This window comes from Tachypleus tridentatus, chromosome 6 (genome assembly GCF_004210375.1).
Source record: "Tachypleus tridentatus isolate NWPU-2018 chromosome 6, ASM421037v1, whole genome shotgun sequence".
NCBI classification, from domain to species: domain Eukaryota; kingdom Metazoa; phylum Arthropoda; class Merostomata; order Xiphosura; family Limulidae; genus Tachypleus; species Tachypleus tridentatus.
In genome coordinates this window covers 93,476,361-93,495,854 of record NC_134830.1, presented here as the reverse complement: position 1 = coordinate 93,495,854, position 19,494 = coordinate 93,476,361, and the positions used below count along the sequence as shown (strand labels likewise).

Genomic DNA, 19,494 nt, shown 5'->3' with positions numbered 1-19,494 from the left:
CAAAAACCAGACTCCTCTTTCTTTCCCCAAACTTTCACAACTTGCTAATAGCTTTTTCTGTTGTTTAACATTAGATTATTTATGACTAACTGAAAGAGAAAGTTTAATATTTTGAATAGCATATGATATTACATTGTTCCCTGTACAGAGAATTATCTATATGGTTCAAGGTCAAAATTTTATCCCATAGGAGATACATCAATGAGTTTAGCTAAAGTGATAATGCCTCTTATTACTAAGTTAGAAAGTTAGAAAAATTGTAATAGTTGTAGGACAGTGTCTGGTTTTTACATCTTATAATTTCATTATTAGGTGCAATATTTAAATAAATGCTATTAGTATAAGCAAGTAGAGTTACAATTCATCAACAGTCTACAGCAAAAAACAAAACACAGGTTAGTAGTTCTTGTTTTTCATGTACATTCTTTGTTATTATAAAAGTTACTAAACTGTAAAAATTAGGAACTTATTAGTTTATATACAGATAGATTAGGTAAAACAAAATAATATAATAGTAGTATTGAAAATGTTTCATAATGTATGCTTGTTAGCAGCTTACAAGTAGACATGTGTTACATAGTTGAATACATGTTTACTGCTGGTATTAGGGAGATTATTAGTTATACACAGTCCAAAAATCAATAAAATTAATTAAAAGTAGACATATATATTGTTACAAGTTCTAATACATTTAAGATAAGTGTGTTTTCCTGGTACAATTTGCTTATGAAGTTGGTGAAATTGACAAATCCTCTATTGCTATGGTGTGGAAAATAAGAGATAAAATATAATAAAAAAATTAAAAAAAAACAACTGATATTTATTTAGGTGGTTGCATGAATTATGAAAATGAAATTAAAAAATTTTCAGATGAAAAGTTTTTGTAATCTTAACATAAAAAGCCCTTTGCACTTGGAGCAAGCAAACCTCTGACACAATAAAATTACAAAGCTTTAGTAAAAATATGAAAATAAAATTTCAGATATTTGTAGGCAAAATATTTTTTTTAAATTTACTGAAAGCTTGTCATATTTCATGAAGATACTTTGAGTACTTTGAGAGTTGTCATGTTTACTGTCATGCTTACATGGTGGTTACAAAGTAAAAAACATGTAGAGCTAAAATATTATAGGCTAAATACTAATGTCGTAGGACACATAGAGATATGTATTGTCAAAAGAACATTAGAAATATGCAATTATTTAAAACATTTTACTTGGCAATCAAAATTTTTTATCCATGTATTCTATTTAGTTTACCTTAAACAACTAGATATAATTACAGATACTAAACAAAAAAGTGTCCCCACAAATCTTTTTTCTTAACTAATATGTTTTCAACTTCTCCACATACAAATTTAGTAATTTTTAATCACTTGTAATGTGTGGCTGACTATCCCTAGTTTCTCTTTTAACTAGAACATATTTTCAATTTTTTTAAAATTAAAATTTTGAAAGAAGTTTTCTACAGCTCTTATTTCCAATAGTTGAACTTTGTTTTGAACAAGCAACTGATTAAAGTATACATATTTTAATGAATAACGTATTTGGTGAATAGAGTTTCTCAATAAGTGATATATTATTTGCCTTTGAATAAGGAATAAAAGAACCATTTTGTTTAACAGGATTTCTTATGGCACCCTATGGTGAACACTTCTATGTATGAAGTTTTTGAAAAATGGTTACATGAAGAACCAAAGAAACGACCTAAAGTAATAATAGTTGGGAGCGGTACATGGAGCATTAAAGTTTTTAATGGTAGTATGGAAGCTGTTGAGAACTACCGTACAAACATGACAAGATTAATGCCTTATCTTGACCAATTGGGAAAGAAGAGCAAGGTCCTATGGATGTTGCAAGAACCTGTCAATGAAGACAAGCTGAGTCGGAACCGTAAGATGATCACTAATGACCAGATTAAACTTTATAACAGTATTGCCATTGAAGTCTTGTAAGTAATGGTTTAATAATAATTACCACAATATCTTTAATTTTATGTATGAAAATGTATTATTCTAAAATCAAAGTGAAAAGCTTCTTTACAGTTGTGTTCTATTTCACAAGAAATTTTCCTGTATGGTACTTCCCTTATCTCACAAGATTAGCTTTTCTCATTTTGTGCTGCCCTCTATATGCATACTTTTTATAATACATGCCACAAGCACTCCCTCTATTGGAATGAAATATTCCAGCATGTATCATATGCAAAACAACATGCATCATCTCTCTATTTATAGGAGAGCACCACCATCTCGTGACCCAAATGACTCCCTCTGTCTGCCCCTACCAAAACATCACTTCTCTTTACTAATGTTCAAGTTCAGATGACATTCTTTTGTTCCAGATCTGCTACAGAGTGGTTTAAGTTAGTTTAACTTGCATATTATTTCTTTATCTGTATTTTGCTGCCAAACTTTTACTTATTCATTTGATGTCAAGCACGAATTCTGAAGTTAACATTGCATTTCAGGTCTGTCTCGTTCATTTGATGCTATATAACTTCAGGCCACAGGTGTGGGCAACCTATTGGGGGGATTTATTGGCACTTATTTGCATGAAGACTGAACATTTCAGGGAACAGCCCCTGTCATCTCCCATTGTGCTACTTCCTACTGAGCCTTTCAATCTTGGCTATGCTGATGAGGATTTCAATTGTTTATTCACTACCCTACACCCAACAGTTCACTGTGTCTTCCCACACAATGCTTAAGGTTTCTGTTTGGTACTTGTCAGCTTTTATTTCTCAGACATAATATTTTGTCTGTTGTTTTTCTTTTTTATCACTCTTTTACATGATTCTGTCTCCTAATCTTATTTATTTTTTCCACGTCTCCTAATATTTGGATTCAAGCTGAGTGTTTCACCTCCCAGTTGGGTGATGGTATTAGTATGCCTTATCCTCATTGGGTTTTGGATCAATCCATCTTTCTTATCACTGGATGGACTTGTCCTTCTTTGGAGCAACAACTATTTGGTTTGGTTTGCCTCTTTGAGGGGCAGGTCCCAGATCTCCTTTTCATCTAAAAGGTGCCTAGTATTCCCAACTTTGTCTTACTGGCATCTCAGTGCAGCTTGCCTCTTTGGTCCTACCCTCACATGGATGTCAGTATCCTGCTGGCTGGTTTTGGATATCGAGTGAACTAATAAATGTAAGTCCTCACTCAGATTTGGTGTTGTCCATCTTCCTCCCTCAATTCTTCCCTCTATGTCATGGATCACAAGGAGTATTATTGGATTGTTTCCATTTCTGTTCTGGGCATTCCTTCATTTTCTCTTGTGACAGTAATATTATTGACCTTTAGACATTTTGGGCCTATCTCACAGTCACAAAGGTTGACTGCATGTAATGGACTTCCCTCACGCACCAGATGATATATTCTTAAATCCCTGACTCAATGCTACTCCTTCTTCATGCCTTGGAGTCAGTTGTTTCTTCACATCCCTGATTTTAAAGCTTGAGGTGAAGAAGATATTCTTATCCTACCTTCATATGGTTGTTGATACCCAGTGATGAGGTTTTGGATGTAGTTTACTTGAGTACAGTGTATCATGTCTTAGCTATTTTGTACCATGTGGGATTACTTTATTAACTTATCCTCTTCCACTCAGATGTACTCCCTTCATCTGCTGCATCTCCTCCCCACAATCTTTCAGTGCTTACATCTTCTGCCAAACTTCAAAGTGATGGTTTGGTAGTGGTGCATAAAGTCTCATGATGATAAGGCTCTCCTGTTGATGGAGAAATGATGTGTGCTGATTTGCATGAAAGACGTGGGAATCTCCGATTCTAATTGGGGAGTGCAGAAGGTTTGTGAAAAATGTTATGAAAAAAAGATTCAGATACAGAGGGCAGCACAAAATGGGAAGAGTTAACCTTGTGAGAAGGGGGATGTATCTATTGGAAATAGCTTTTCAGTATAGGAAAATTATAGTTTTTACCACATTTAATTAAGTTTTGTTTCTGTTACATGAAATATTCTCTTGTGATTTTTCATGTGTGTGTGTGTGTGCCTTTTTATTGATTTTGTACTAGAACATAAATTAAAATGTTTTATATGCTACCATAAATGTTTTTTCTAACTTCTTTAAGAACTTTTGTGTAAATATTTATAGATTTTTAATAAAAAAATTCTATATTTTTTCAATATATAACCATATATGTTTTTTTTATTCTTATTCTCAGACAATACAGTAGTGTTCAAATGTGGAGTTCTGCGAGAATGATATGTCTTGGAGTAATTGATGAAATGGAAGATGGTCTGCATGCTGGAAATGTAGCCCTTAATTATGTGAGCAGTCTTATAATAATTAGGAAGAAGTTGATTTCTTGTAACTGTAGAAAATTTTCTTATTTAAGAAAGATGCTCAACAGTTTGTTTATAAAAGAAAATATAAGTAGTGCCTGTAATGGAAAAGTTGCATAATTTTAAGAAGTCAGTTTTGTATTTTTCTAATTGTTATACAGGGTGTTTGGAAAGTCACTATGTAGTTTTGTCTGTTAATAAATATATAAATGCACAGTGACTTTCCAAACACCCTGTATTATAAGAACTTTAATAGCTATGCAGAAATGCTGCTCTTATCTTTTATATATTACATTGTAATAATTTATTTGTTATTTTCTTTGCTTAGTTAAATTTTGAAGAGATTAGTAAATGTATTAATATTACTTTGTTTCAGTATGTCCAAATTTTATTAAACATGTACTGTAATGATCATATGAACTACAATGATGGGACCTGTTGCAGTAGTCCTGAGTCAGTGACAACGCTTCAGATCATTACCTTTTTGGCATTTGGTGTCTGGTAAGATTTTTAATTAAAACAATGTAAAACTCTTTTCCAAACATTTTTGGAACTAAAACCTTTTAGAGGGAAAAAAGTAACTGAAGCTTATTAATAGATCCAATTAATTTTAGTGAGAAACATCTGTACCACTTCTTTTAACCTTGTGGTGTTGCTTCAAGATTAATTTCTGCTATTTCATAATACTTTAATGTATGTAGTGTTTTCTTATGCTTATTAGAAAGGAAAATATAAATTACACAAATATTTATGCATACCTTGTTTATAGCTGGTTGATTAGTGAAATTTACTAATTGATTAATCTCACACAAGACTAATCTTGCATTCATTTACAGTTGCTCAATTCCATACATATATAGCTGTTTTCCTCTTGAAGTTGCACTTTTTGCTTGAGAGGCTTGTATGCCAACAGTCTTGTGAAAACTCCAACTTAAAATTCATGTGAAATACATGAACTTACAATTTTGCAGAATGACACAGTTCTTTGCACAAATGCTTCCTTTACATTTGCATGTAAAAATCTTGGTATAGTCTTAGAAAGGTGTGTTCAATTTTGCTGAAAATTGTTTAAGTTTACAACTAATTCACTTTGCGTGTTCAATGTATCAGTATGAATTCACAATTTAGCATGAATTCTTTTGAAGAAAAAAAAAAGAGAAGAAGAAAATAACATTCATTATGATCACTATGAACAATTTACTAACAATCCTGGAAGTTTTTTTTTCTATGTGGTGGGATTCATGTTGCCACCAGGGCTCTCTTCTTTCATCTCTACTACACAGTTCTATTCATCTAACTTTGAAACTGAATTTAAGGAGGAGAAAAAGTCACTTGAATATCTTTTGACTTTGATTTTGGTACTTCTGCTATCTGAAAAATATGTTTAGTTCCATTCAGGTTTACAAAATCTCATTACCTAGGTATGTACCATTCTTTCTGTATCTCCTATAACTTATGATACTTCCCAATATATATTAGACAACATTCATTTGCTGTTTCTTTGTTTCTCCTCTTTCCTTGATATTTCAGTCCATGAAAACTTCTTTCTTGAACAGCTTCATTCACACACATTTATGCCACGTCTTCCATGCTTGACTAGTTCCTAACTACTTCCCTGTAGTCATTTCCCTTTCCTTTCTTGGGCACCCTGTTATTGGAATGTGTTTTGCTACTCTGGAGGTTGGACTCTTTTATTTGCCATGTCCCTATCTTTTGTCAATTTCTTGACTTCATACATTCTCTACTATCCTTTATCATTACCTCTTTTCACCTCCTTACAGAAATGCTCAACCTTACTCCTGATAAATAAAGGGAGACACTTTAATCTTCCTACCACTTCTTCTATTTCAATGCCTTTTCTTTTCTCACTTAGTTTCTTAATCATTGAGACATATTGGGTGGAGCTACCATTTTTTTCAGTGTCCATTTACCTTCCTCTGTGACCTTTGTTTTGCCCTCTTTCTCCATCAGAGGGTATTTAGTAGTGTTTCTGATTCCCTTGAACCATGTAGTGAAACCGTCCACTATCTGTTTTCCTTTTCTTCATTTGTCTTGTATTAGTCACATTCTCACTTCATCTAATATGTCCCTCAACCTCTCCTCTCTTCTCCAACCTGTTTCAGTATCCTAGCCTCCCATGTCCTTTTGCTCAATTTTGTTTCTTTCATCCTAACTATAAGAGACCATGAAATTGGTTCAGGACCTGTGGCAGTCTGTCTGTCTCAGTTTGTTTATTTGTGAACTAATTTCCTTTCAGCCAGTTGAGTCATTCAAACCCTGATTTACAGTCTTGCTCTCTACATTTCTTTCCCTGTCTTCTTCTCTCCTTCCCTGCAGCCTTTTTCATCACTCATCAGACCTAGCCTACTTCTCTTCTCCCAAACAATAACTTCTTCACTTTTCCAAAAAAGACCAGTTGCTGGTGCTTCATCATTGGCCTAATTTCCATCAATTGGTCATTTTATGGTCATCCCTCACTCTGATATGAAGAATTTCATCTCTCTATCTGCTGGTTTTTCCAACCAGGTGTATGGATGACAAAGGTAGATATGTTGGATGTGTTTCTCCATGTTTTGATAGCTTCTGCCTCAAAATGTTACCTCAGATTCACTTGCAACAACTGTAACTTTCAGTTCCATACCATTCCATTTGGGTAGTAGTAGTCTTGTATGTTTTCAGCCACATTAGGTGGGTGTTTTCTTATCATCTACTTAATTGTAGATTTGGGTTCCACTTCAGCATGGATGATTAGTTCTTCATATCCTGTCCCCAGGAGGAATCCTCGAGTCAAATTATTTTTCTTCTTTAGGATGCTACTTGCTCAGGATGGTTTGTCAGGATTTTCCTAACCCTTGACCTTATATTTTATTCATCTCAGGATACTCTTCAGCTCTCACCTCAGTCAGGTCTAACCTTATCATCTCCATGTGCAAAACCTCTATCTTCCTTTGAAAGTATAGCTTCTTAGAACCTTTCATTCACCATTAATGGAACATGACCATGGAGGATCTTACCTGGTGGCTGTAATGTTGAAACACTACCACTGGTGGACATTTTATCTTCTCAGCTTGGCTTCCTCTTGTTCAGTGACTAACCCCTCAACAATTGAGGAACATCCCAAATTGACTCTTTAACTTTATGAATCCAGAGAATAAAAGAGCATTCACTCCAAATTAATATCCTTGAATTGCTCCCAATATATCTCTCCTCTAGTAGATCATTTGGTCATTGTCCATATGGGTAATTCCATAGTGATATCTCATAACCACTGTCAAAACACCCTTTGATTCCAGACTTTGGATTTCCTTTATTGGGCCCATTTCTCTTGGATAAGCTTAATTGCTTGCAATATCCTGTGCACTCTAGACATTGTTGCAAACCATCTTTCAAAATAGGACCACATCCAACTGACAGTGTGGTCTCTTTACCCTTGGATAAGCTTAATTGCTTGCAATATCCTGTGCACTCTAGACATTGTTGCAAACCATCTTTCAAAATAGGACCACATCCAACTGACAGTGTGGTCTCTTTACCCTTGGATAAGCTTAATTGCTTGCAATATCCTGTGCACTCTAGACATTGTTGCAAACCATCTTTCAAAATAGGACCACATCCAACTGACAGTGTGGTCTCTTTACCCTTGGATATCCATTTAAAGATGTTTTCAAACTACTAACTTTTACAAATTTTACTCCATTTAATTGACTTTTATCTTTGTACTGGACATTTGGCTACTCATTATTACGATTTTGCTATGTGTCTTTTAAAACTTCTATTCTTTTACATTTTGATAATAGCTGCTATGACACATAACCCGGAACCAGGACTGGAAAGGCCAACTTCAGGTGACTGACGGTGGTTCTTGAACTTACCTGTTAGTCTTCCTGGTGGGTTATGATCATTACCATTTTGCTAGAGTAAGTACTTTACAACTTTTACTCTGCTTTCTCTCTTAATGTTGTAGACTAGGTGTCAACATTGGTTTTATACTTTTTTGTTTTACCTTCATTTCCTTTGTAGTCTTTTGCTACATTTACTTTATTTTTACATTTTTACTGGATGTTTGGCGCAGATAGCCTCGCTGCTTTGTGCCATAAAACACTAAATCAATCAATCAATCAATTCATACTACTACTTTATTTTATACAAGCTGAAATATCTGTCAACTGACAGGGAATGTTTAAACTTAATTAAAACAGTGTAAGTTTATAGCCATCATATATTTCAAAGTAGTAACTTGAACGTGAACTTATTTTATAATCTTAAATTATGACAAAGCTTCATTAACAGAATTTGCAGTTTACTTTTCATCTACTAACAAATAAAGATATTGAGGTGATCGTAAATTTGAACATCCTACAACTAATTTACCATGAAAAAATATGGTTCTTTGAAAAGTAGCTCAGCACCTTTCATACTTTTATCTTGCAATCCATTAGAATGTACAATTTGTCTAAATTGTCAATCTGACAAGATTTTTGTGATTAAATCAACAGGACATTCTCCATAGTTCATAGTGTTTACATACAAATTTTGGTTGAGATGGACCTAGTAGGCTAAGAGGAATTAGGGTACAAATAAACACATCTTTCATCTTTTATACATATAGATGATAGACATCTTCAGTTACAAGATTTTGTAATTAGGTTACTCTTTTAATTTTAAACTGTTGTATATATTCACAATAGAGTATGAACCCTGTAACAAGCATGAAATAGAATTAACCCTTTCATGACAGGTCAAAGGCTATGTCATCACATTTGTTGACTTGCATTCAAAATTTTATTGAACTACTATTTTTTAATTTTATTTCAATAAGTTTGGAATCAATTTATAAATTATAATGCAAACTTTAATATCATATTAATTATGTAATTTAAAAGTAAATATTAAAACAACACATCCAAATATAGATTTTAGTGAGTTAAATGGTATGTTAAATGCAGCACTGTTTAAAATTATATGTTTGTCATTACAAAATACTAAGTCTATAGTTTTGTACAAATTAAGAACTCAAATTACTAATATTAACAAGCTAGAATATAAAATAAGAACCTTGTATGTTTTTATTTTGCTGAGATATTGCTTATGTAGTGAATCAAACACAGTGGGCCCCATTCACCTACTTCCATTTTTGGAAACAGTCCTTTATACACGCATACTTCAGAATATCCCCAGAGTGAATTTCTCAACCATTTTCTTTCAGTCCAAGATTTCTGTGAGGTAGGTTATGTGTTTAGTTTGCTCAGTTTCATAATTTTTAAGATCTAAATACATCTTAGTTACTAAGCTTAATAAATTATAGTGGAATTCTGTGGTATCAGTGTAGTTATTTATGATTTTTTAGTTATTCAACTGTATATTTATAAAACCTAAACAAATTTTTGTTTGATATCCTTCATGTGTGAGAAGAGATAGTTGTTTGCTTTACTTCTTGATTTATTGCTCTATATTTTAAGAAAAATAAGTTTAATAATTCGTTTCTAAATAGTAATAATTTATATGTGTATATAATGTATAATCATTGAAACGTGACTGTATATTACAAAATGCTAGTCCATTAAAACACAGCCAAGACAGGGAAGACTAAAGGTCAGTTTTATATTACTGGATATGTAATATGAGTGCTCGTGCACTACGTCAATGAAAGTTATGTAATGTTAGCTAGGCATGACTGGAAGTCAATTTTATAAATATATAGCATTATGAGACTTAAACTACTTAGACTAAAATTTGTATTTTCCTGTTATAATATGTAGTCATTCTAGTATGAAAAAAACATAATTTTTATCTATTTCCTAATTTTTTTTAAGATGTTTACAAGGTTGGTCAAGTGATAGACCCCACATCGAGTATGGAAAATAACATAAAATATAAAATTTTACTGGTAATAAATGTTTGAAATGTATTTAGGAGGTTTTAGAGATTATACAAATAATATTTGAGAATTTTTGGGATGAAGAATAACAAGAAACCACTTTGCACTTAGACTAGTAATGAAACAGATTCTATTTTCACAAACAAATCTGGAGTAAAAAAATTTAATAAAAAATTTGATTTTTTTGTATCAAAAATACTTGTAATCTTTACTAAAAGTCTACCAAATTTTGTGAAGATACATGTGCTGTATCAGAAGTTATAGTGCAAATACATAACATGCAAATGTGTAGATGAACTCGTATATTATACCAAGCCTGTTGTGAAAGGGTTAATACTATTCCATGGATATCTCTGTACAAATTTTCACTACAATAGTTCCCTAAAACTACTGATGCTGACAAAAAAAAAATCTGCATGACATTAATTATAAAGCAGAAAGATATCAAATACAACAGTAACTAAAGACTTATATTCCCAATTTATCTATTGGATACAGATAAACAAGAATATTTATACTTAGTTCCAAAGATCATGTTTTTGATTTTATATGAACACAACTATATCAAGGCTGTTACAAATATATCTGTAATATTCTAGTGTGAAGTAAGCCAAAAGTTTGTTGTTTTTATTAGCTGATTTGAAACACTTCAGTATTACATGTTTGTTTTTCATTGAACAGTATGAAGCCAATTACAGCCAGTTTTTATGTAATATGTCATCAAGAATTTATTTGTATTATTATATACAAAGTACAGTGTAAAAGAAGTTTTATATTTGTTTTTGTTTTTTGCTTTAAATAAAATGATTGATATTTGGAACTTTTAATGTTATATTCATTTTTGATTTTGTTATTATTTACTTAAAGTTGATTAGTATGTTTATACTTACAATTTATTACATTTTTAAGAGGTTAACATATCTGATAAATGTTACCACTTTGCAGTCATTTGCTTTTATCAGAGTGTTATGAGTTCAAGATATGACAGTGTCTGTCATACCTTCCACCAGACAAAACCTCAAAAAAGTTAAGGTGTGATGTTATAAGAGTAACACATACACAATATTCAAAAGAGTTTACTAGTTTATTTAACACTAAAGAACACAGTTATTCAAATTATGAACTATGTGTAAAACAATGTAAAATGGTAAATCTGAGGCAATACCTCACCTCTTCACAGTTCAGCTATTTTCTTCAGAGTTTCTGCTGAAAAAATTTGTATGTTCAGATTATATGCCTACAATTTTGTCAATTTCAGAAATGTGCAAGTAGTTAAAGAAAAAAATAAGTAAGAAAGAAAATTAGGGTTAACAGTTTTGATGTTTTTTAATTACTTCATCTGAAACAAATATTGATAAAATATCAAAAGAAATTTTAAACTTTCAACATTTTAATTATGATTATATTTTGGAGATGATTTTGTGAAATTGACCTCAGAATAATTTTTCAGAACTTGGTCTTGTTATTTTGCCTTATAAAAATTTGAAATACCAGGATTAAAAGGAATAAAACTGCTGTGTTTCAACCCATAGGAATGGGCCATCTTTAAGTGATGTATTATTAACAAGTTAGATTGTCATCTTTTGAATTTGTATTAATAAAAAAAATATTGATAAAAATCATAATGGCAGTATTTTAATTACTGGGATTGTTGGAATATGGTATAACCAAAAACAGTAGTAATTGAAAATATTGATTTTAGTGATTATTTGGTGTACAGTAGTGTGCAAAAGTGCTAGGACAAAATAAAAGAATTTATTTCAGACTATTTTCAAACAACAATCAATAGTAATTCAGAGGTGAAATGTCAAAATTTTATTAATTTTTATATTTAATACAACAGAAACTCAATGGAAGTGTTTGAGTTCAGCAAACATTTAATATTTTGGGTCCTAATTTTGCTTTAATAATTGCAGATAATCTTTCATGCATTGTCAGAATGTGTTTAATCAAAGTGTTCTTTGGGATTTTACTACGTATGTGTAATATTCTCCCATAAAACCTCTGTGGAAGTGACTTTTGATTTATCAAATTTTTAGTTTACCATATCCCACATTGGGTTGAGATCAGAGCTCTGTGGGGGCCCATTGCATCATTTGAATGACTTCAGCAGCTTCTTTTTTAAGAAAGTAATTTATACATAGGTTGGATGAGTGTTTGGGGTCATTATCTTTTTGGGAGTAGAATCCTTTACCATTAATACAGAAACTAGCAGGTAGGTACATCATGATGGATCAGTATCTGATGGTATTTGCACTGGTTCTTTATTTCATCTGTTTTGCAAATATCTGTTGTTGTGTTGCCTCCAGGTAGGTGGTATGCATTGATGTATGTATATTTCACCTTTCTTCCACTGGGTGTACAAATTACTCTTTGAACCAGATATTTCATACTTGGACTCATCTATTCATAACACCTTTTCAAATAATCAACAGTCCAGTTTTATACATTTTAGCAAATTTCAGTCTTTTGACAATATTTGGTGATTGAAGTAAAGGTTTTTTTTTAACTTCTAGACAACCAAATATTCCATTCTTGTTAAGTCATCTCATTACTGTAGATCTGGATTTTTCTGTCACTTGGTACGTGGTAGTTTATTTCAAGTTTGAGATCAGTGACAATCTTTTTTCTGTTCAATAGGTTGCACAAACAAAGATACTTAACATCAGTATCATTGAATTTTGGTGTTCTGCCTCTACCTTTCTTTTTTTCAAATTTTTCTTAGTCTGATGATCTAGGGAAAACTTAACTGTAATCAAGGAGCATTTCAAATCTGCAGCATTTTGTCAGAGATTCAAACCAGCATTAAAGCTTTTCTGCATGCTCTGCTGTATTGACAATTCCCTGTGCTTTTTGGGTCTTGGTATGACAACAAAATTTAGTATATGGTGTTAAACACTGTTTTTATCAAGGTTTATTTGTAGGGTGGTATTAAATTGATTTCTTCTAGCATATACTGGTACCATATGTTAGTTCATTGCTAGTTCCTTTTTATATAGTTAAGACACTGCGTGAGATACCTTGACAGTCACTACGGGCCTTAAATTTGATAAATATTTTAATTCAAGCAGAACAATTATGACATACTGTTGATACAAGTATATGGGATTTCTAAAGAGCAATAAGTATACTCACCCTGGCTCATTCAGTTATCAACAGTGATCAGTGAAGCATTACCATAGTATTGAAATTTACATTATTTTATGGTATGGAAGAATTAGCTTCATAAAATGGAAATAATGACAGAATATTTTATTGTCTAAACACTTTTGCACAGTACTGTATGTAAGTTACTGATTGAGTTACTCACTCAACCCCAGTCTTGTTATGTTTGGTCAGGTTGGAGTTAGAAACAATTATTCGTATGTGTAATTTATACTTTTTAACTTTTTTTGCAGTATTATTTTAGCCATAGCTGTGATGATTCACAGAAAGTGTAAACCAAGAAAAATTCAGAAGCTTGGTATGCTGGATGGAGCTCTATCATGTATGATGGCCTATAATTACACATTTCTCTTACTTTTTGTTTTATGTATTATTTTTATATTACTGAGTATAAGAAAATAATGTGAAGCATTCATGATTTTTATGGTAAAATAAAAATACTTAGGAGTTTAGAATAGTTCTAATAATGCTAAAAAATGCTAGTTTCAAGCAATATATAATTTTTATTTAGATAGATAAAATGTATATAGTTTCTTAATGTCACTTTTGCTATAAAAAGGAGTTGTGTTCAAATGTTTTTTGTCAAGGTAAAGCACAGGATCCCAACCAGAATTCCTATCATGAACTAGTCACATCTCTTGCCAGACTTGGACTCATAATGGCATATTTTTATCTTTGTGATAGGTAAGTTTTATAAATTGTTCTTCATGTTACAAATGCATTTCAGGAATACTATTAGTTTCTTTGAAAAAGAAATAGCTGTTATTGTGTGCAATACTGTAAAGCTCTGCAGTGCCTTAAACCTTCATGTGTATTTTGCCAGCCTGTGGTGTAATCATTACTTTTGTTCTTCACAAAACATTCTCCATAACCTATAAGCAGTAATCCTCATGAGCACTAGCATTTAAACTAAAGTTTATTCTTTTCTTAGTACAGCTTGTCTTCTCCTTTATATATATAATAAGAATCACTGGAACTTTGTGCTTGTTATCTTAAACTTTTATTCTTATTCATCTTTCTTTAATTTTCTTGTTAACTGGAAGAATATGACCATTTAAACTTGAGATCTAACACTTTATTTCTTTAATATTATTTAATTTTCATTAAATTTATATTTTTGTGGCACACTTCCTGTTTTGCTGTTCTTGTTGTACAAGTCAACTTGTGGATTTCATTCAGTGGTTTTCATGGTCATTGCTAGGCCTGTACATCTTTGATATTCTTGCCCATTTTATTTCTAAATGGAAAAAAAACAAACTTCCATCTTATGCATAGTTAACAATAAATGACCATCACATTACTAGTTTCTTGCAGTTAACTGAATTATGCATCCATATTCCCAAGTTTCCAACATCTGAGATTTTTGTTATTCATTCATAAGAGTAATTCAGTATTCCAGTGGTAACTGGAGGAACTCTAATAGTCAATGATAGTACTGCCATTGTGCACTGTGTGGTTAGTTACATTTAGATTTCAGATCTTTATGATTTCTATCCTCATGGTTCTGTTACTGTAACTGTATGTGATACCTATTTGTTGTTTCCACATCTACCTTTGCTTCTTATTCACCTTTTCCTAATGAGGGATCAGATAATTCCTCCTTCCTTCACAGCTTGTGTTTCACAAGTATGTGTCTTTTGTTTCTTTCTCTACCTATTTTTTTGCTGAGTCTAAGGCTCTTTTTTGCATGAGCCATCTTCATTTGTATCTTTTTTTTTCAGTATAGATATCTCCACTTATTTTTTGTCACTTTTTCTATGTTGTTCTGCTGGTCTTCATCACTTATTCAGTTTCTCTGTTCATTCTTATATTCTCATTTCTTTGGAGGTTTTACGTTGCAGCAGTATTGCCTTTACAAGAGTAATTTGTGCTTTCCTGTTTTTAACATTGCTTTAATTTTTTTTTTTTCATTTTGTCCTAGTTAATTTGGTTTATTTATTTGTAGGATATATGATATGCTTTGTTAGTAATCTCTTCTTACTCTACTTTTTTGCCTTTATGACCAGGGGACCCCACCAGTTTTCTCATACTACATGCCTTAAGAGGTCACCATTCTCCTGTTTGTTTTCCTGTCTTCTACTCACAGTCCCCTTACTCTTTGAGGACTAACCATTGCGGCTTTCAGAGGTAGTCATGTGGAAACTTTTATCTCTCATTTCTACATTTATGCATTTCCTTTTAAAATTTTACTGAATCTCAGGTTTTTTCTTCTTCATTTGTTTCAAATGCCATGGGACAATTATTTAACCCCACTCTGGGATTTTTCTCACATTTGTCTGTTGTTTTCAAAATGCTTAGGAGGTTATTGGAAAGTCATCACTCTGTTCCACGTGGCCCACATGTAGTCTCACTTGAGTTCCCAGTGAAGGGTTTTCTAATTTTAGCTTTGACCAGATTGGATGAATGGGTCTTATTACATAATTGAAAATCCAGATAAATTGTTATAGTTATGGGTTTTATCTACCTTTTGCATGTTGTTATTTTATGTTTCTCGGAACCTTATTAATCAGTTCTTTCAACATGGGGTTGGTCTATATGACAACTACATGACCTCTTTGTATTTATTTGAAGTCTTTGTAGATTTAACAATTTTAACATTCAATATTGTGTGTATATCTTTTCAAAATTTGACAGTATTTCACTTAATATTATAAGTCTTTAACATACAAAAAATTATATTTTTTAGTGAAGTATTTCTAATAAAGTAAAGATTTGTCATTAAATATATTGACTATTTTTTTGGAATAGTCCATGTGCAAAGTAATTTTCATGTTAAATTTAAAAATACTTTTCTTTTTCTCAAAAACCTCAAACTTCCTTTGTGTGATCCCCAAGACCTCCTTAAATACATATTAAAAGTTTTTTTTAGTAGAACTTGAGAGATTCTTATTTTCTCTAACCTAACTCAAAATGGAAATTATAAATCTGATTAACCTTGTAACCACACACATACGCGCACGCGCACACACACACACACTTGAAATCTAAAAAACTCTCTTTTTCATTCTATAATGACATCATATTGGAACATAAGCACATTCGTTTATTGTAATTATCGCTTAAGTTCTAAATCACTCTGGGAATGTACAGCTCATGTTATGCTATTGAAGTACATTACCCACGAGCTACTACAACTGGTACGAGCATGTTGCATGTATATCTTGTGAAACATTTTTATTTATTTTACTTAAATTAATATTAACTAACCTAAAAAATATATATTTTTTAATTTTAGTTGATTTTATAATTGTACATAATGGATAAATATGAAAGACAAGAAATAGAATACTTATCAAATCTTTTTTCTTTCTCTGTTGTTGAAGAGAGTTAAGCCTAATTGTTATACTATTTGTGGCATTGTAATTAATAATTTTTATTTAATTAAATAATGCTCTAAGCAATATAGACTAATCACATGTAAAAAGTAGACAAATTTCTTTACCTCTCAAAAATCTTCTGGCTTTCTAACTCTGCAAGAACAGTTAGCAATTAGCTAGCTGTTAACTTTTTCAAAGGAATACTGTTTATACTCTGAATGAAATTAACATTTATTTGTTCAGAATGTAATGTTATACAACACATCATTTGATATATGAAAGCCTTGTGTTTCTATTAGCTATAGGTAATATATAATTAAACAAAAAATTGAACTGTTAAATTATGAAAGAGAGGATGTTACAAGTGGGTGTGGCAAGAGAGGTTTGATTTTCTATTCAATAGCTGTGTAACCAAACAAACTTGAAGACTGTAATAAATGTGGATATCTGAGCAATGATGGTTTTATGTAGAGTAATTTGTTTAATTTTATACTTTTCAAAAAGTGCTGGTTATAATAGGGATGATGACATGCTAAGAGAAAATGTCATTTTCATCACACTAGAGAAATATTTTTTAAAATATTGTTTTGTAGAATTAAGAACTTAAAACTTATATGCTATTAAAATGTGCATTATTAGCTAAGATTTTATTCTATACTAATTGGAATAACATAAGGAAAAACTAGTTTAATAAAATTTTGTTTCTGTAGCAAAAATACTCAGTGGATTTGGTTAAATAAAAATGATTTGGTCCATAATACCATTAGTAAATACAAGCTAGAATTAGCAAATTACCTACCTAATTAGATTCTTACTTGGGAACAAATACTCATTCGAAGTACTATTCCTGATATAATTAAATTTTTACTTTGAAATAAACAAAACTAAAATTGCAAACAAACAAACTTTCAAGATGTCTTCAAAAAAATAATTAAAAAATAAATAAAAAGATGATCTATATATATTAAAATATTTGGGTGAGACAATGTTTGTATCACTTTAGTTCTCAGTACCCTTTAACTCTACTACATATGACAGAGTTTCAGCATCTAAGATTCAAAATTTTATTAAACTACTTTTTATTTATGTTATACAAATTAATATGGCATAAACAGTTGTTTATTAATTGATATAAATATATAATTAATATTAAACAAGTTTTAAATTCTTACTTTTTTAAGGAAATATTTTAAAAATCCTAAACTTCCCTAAGTGTTGCACAGTAATACATTTTCTCCAGGCATCTTGTCTATTTTAACCACCATCCCTTCAAAACATATAAAATTAGATTAATTTCTACAAAAATATTTATAGCCTTCAATTTTATTTGGTTACACAGCTACAGATAGAAAACCACACCCCTCCTGTCACATCTTCTCTTTCAGGGTTTGTTAACAGTTATCTTTTACATTTAATTATGTATTACTTATAACCAATAGGAAATCAAGGTATTCATCTATTAAATGCTGTGTTGTATAATGTTATGTTCTGAACAAATAAGTGTCAATGTTACTCAGAGTACAAGCTTCATTCCCTTGGGAAAATTAACAAGTAGCTTGTAATGTAGTTAGGAAACCAGAAGAAAATTTGAGAGTTAGGTGAAATTGTCAGCATTTTACATGTTATTTGTTTATATTCTTTGGTATATTAGTTAATTAAATAAAAATCATTTAATGTGCTGCTGTCATTAGTATAAAATATGTAGGCTTAGATATAATTGACAGATTGCAGCAATAAATGAAGAATATTGATTAAGTAATTTATCTCTTGTTTTTTTCCTGTTTATTCTTCATTTACTGCATGAATGTAACTGAAATGTAAAGTTTGAGTTAAGGTAGTGAAAATAACAGATGGAAGTACAAAGTTTTGCTGGAAATGAAATCTCTGAAATGTATTTAGGATGTTTTAGGGATTACACAAAGGAAATTTGAGGTATTTGAGATAAGGAAAAGTTTTTTTAATCTTAACATGAAAATCACTTTGCATAAGGAATATTCAGAACAAATATTCAATATAATCATGGACAAATCTTTATTTTAGTTTATTAAAAATACATTACAAAAAGATTTTTTTAGTTTCCAAAAGTTTTATAATATTAACCTATAGTCTGCCAAATGTTGTGAAGATGTACATGTTATATTGAAAGTTAGAAGTATTAAATCTACAAAGACTCTGAAGTGAGTACAAAGAGGTTGCATGGCTAGTCAAACTGACTGTGCTTTTGTTGAGAGAGTTAAACACCTTTCTGTGTAACTCATTGAGTAACATTCAAAATATAATTAAACAACTTCAATATTATTGTACATCAGTGAAACTTTCATTGTAACACATGATATGTTTTAATTCCTTTCTTTCAAAAGAAACCTTAAAAAAACACTTAACATTTCAATTTATGAGCTATGAAACATTTCAACTTTTGCAGTCTGTCTTGGGTCATTTAACTCCAGTCCTCTAGGTGTATGTCTACAAAAAAAAAACTACATTTATTGCAGTGTTTACACACATTCCAAAGTTCTTTGGCCGAGTTTCTGTTGAAAAAAAGGGATACATTTTTTTCTACTCCTGATGGGTGCTATGCCCACCTTCTGCACTTAGCCTTTAGATTTACAAGCTGTATGTATTATTTTAACTAAGGGTTTATAATTTCTAGAAAGAGATCATTTTTGAATTATAATCTAAGAGTAGTTATTTTGAAGTTTGCACTCAGTTGCCATCAGTTGGTAGACATAACTGTTAGTTGTGACTAGTTTGTCTGTGATAGCAATTAAGATTGTTTCTTACCAAAATATGTTATAGTTAGAGAGACAGTTAAATTGCATTTAGGTTTTACT

General features: G+C 31.1%; 1 protein-coding gene across 5 annotated transcripts in view; it reads left to right on the top strand.

The window, feature by feature from the left end:
* LOC143253059 (N-acetylneuraminate (7)9-O-acetyltransferase) overlaps positions 1–19,494 on the top strand; it is an 88,883-nt gene that overhangs the window by 34,733 nt on the left and 34,656 nt on the right. For all 5 annotated transcript variants that reach the window (XM_076506222.1, XM_076506218.1, XM_076506219.1 and 2 more), the window contains 5 exons: positions 1,625–1,950; positions 4,183–4,288; positions 4,680–4,804; positions 13,580–13,668; positions 13,934–14,030. In XM_076506222.1, coding sequence (XP_076362337.1) covers positions 1,625–1,950; positions 4,183–4,288; positions 4,680–4,804; positions 13,580–13,668; positions 13,934–14,030 — 743 coding nt within the window. The remainder of the gene's footprint in view (positions 1–1,624; positions 1,951–4,182; positions 4,289–4,679; positions 4,805–13,579; positions 13,669–13,933; positions 14,031–19,494) is intronic.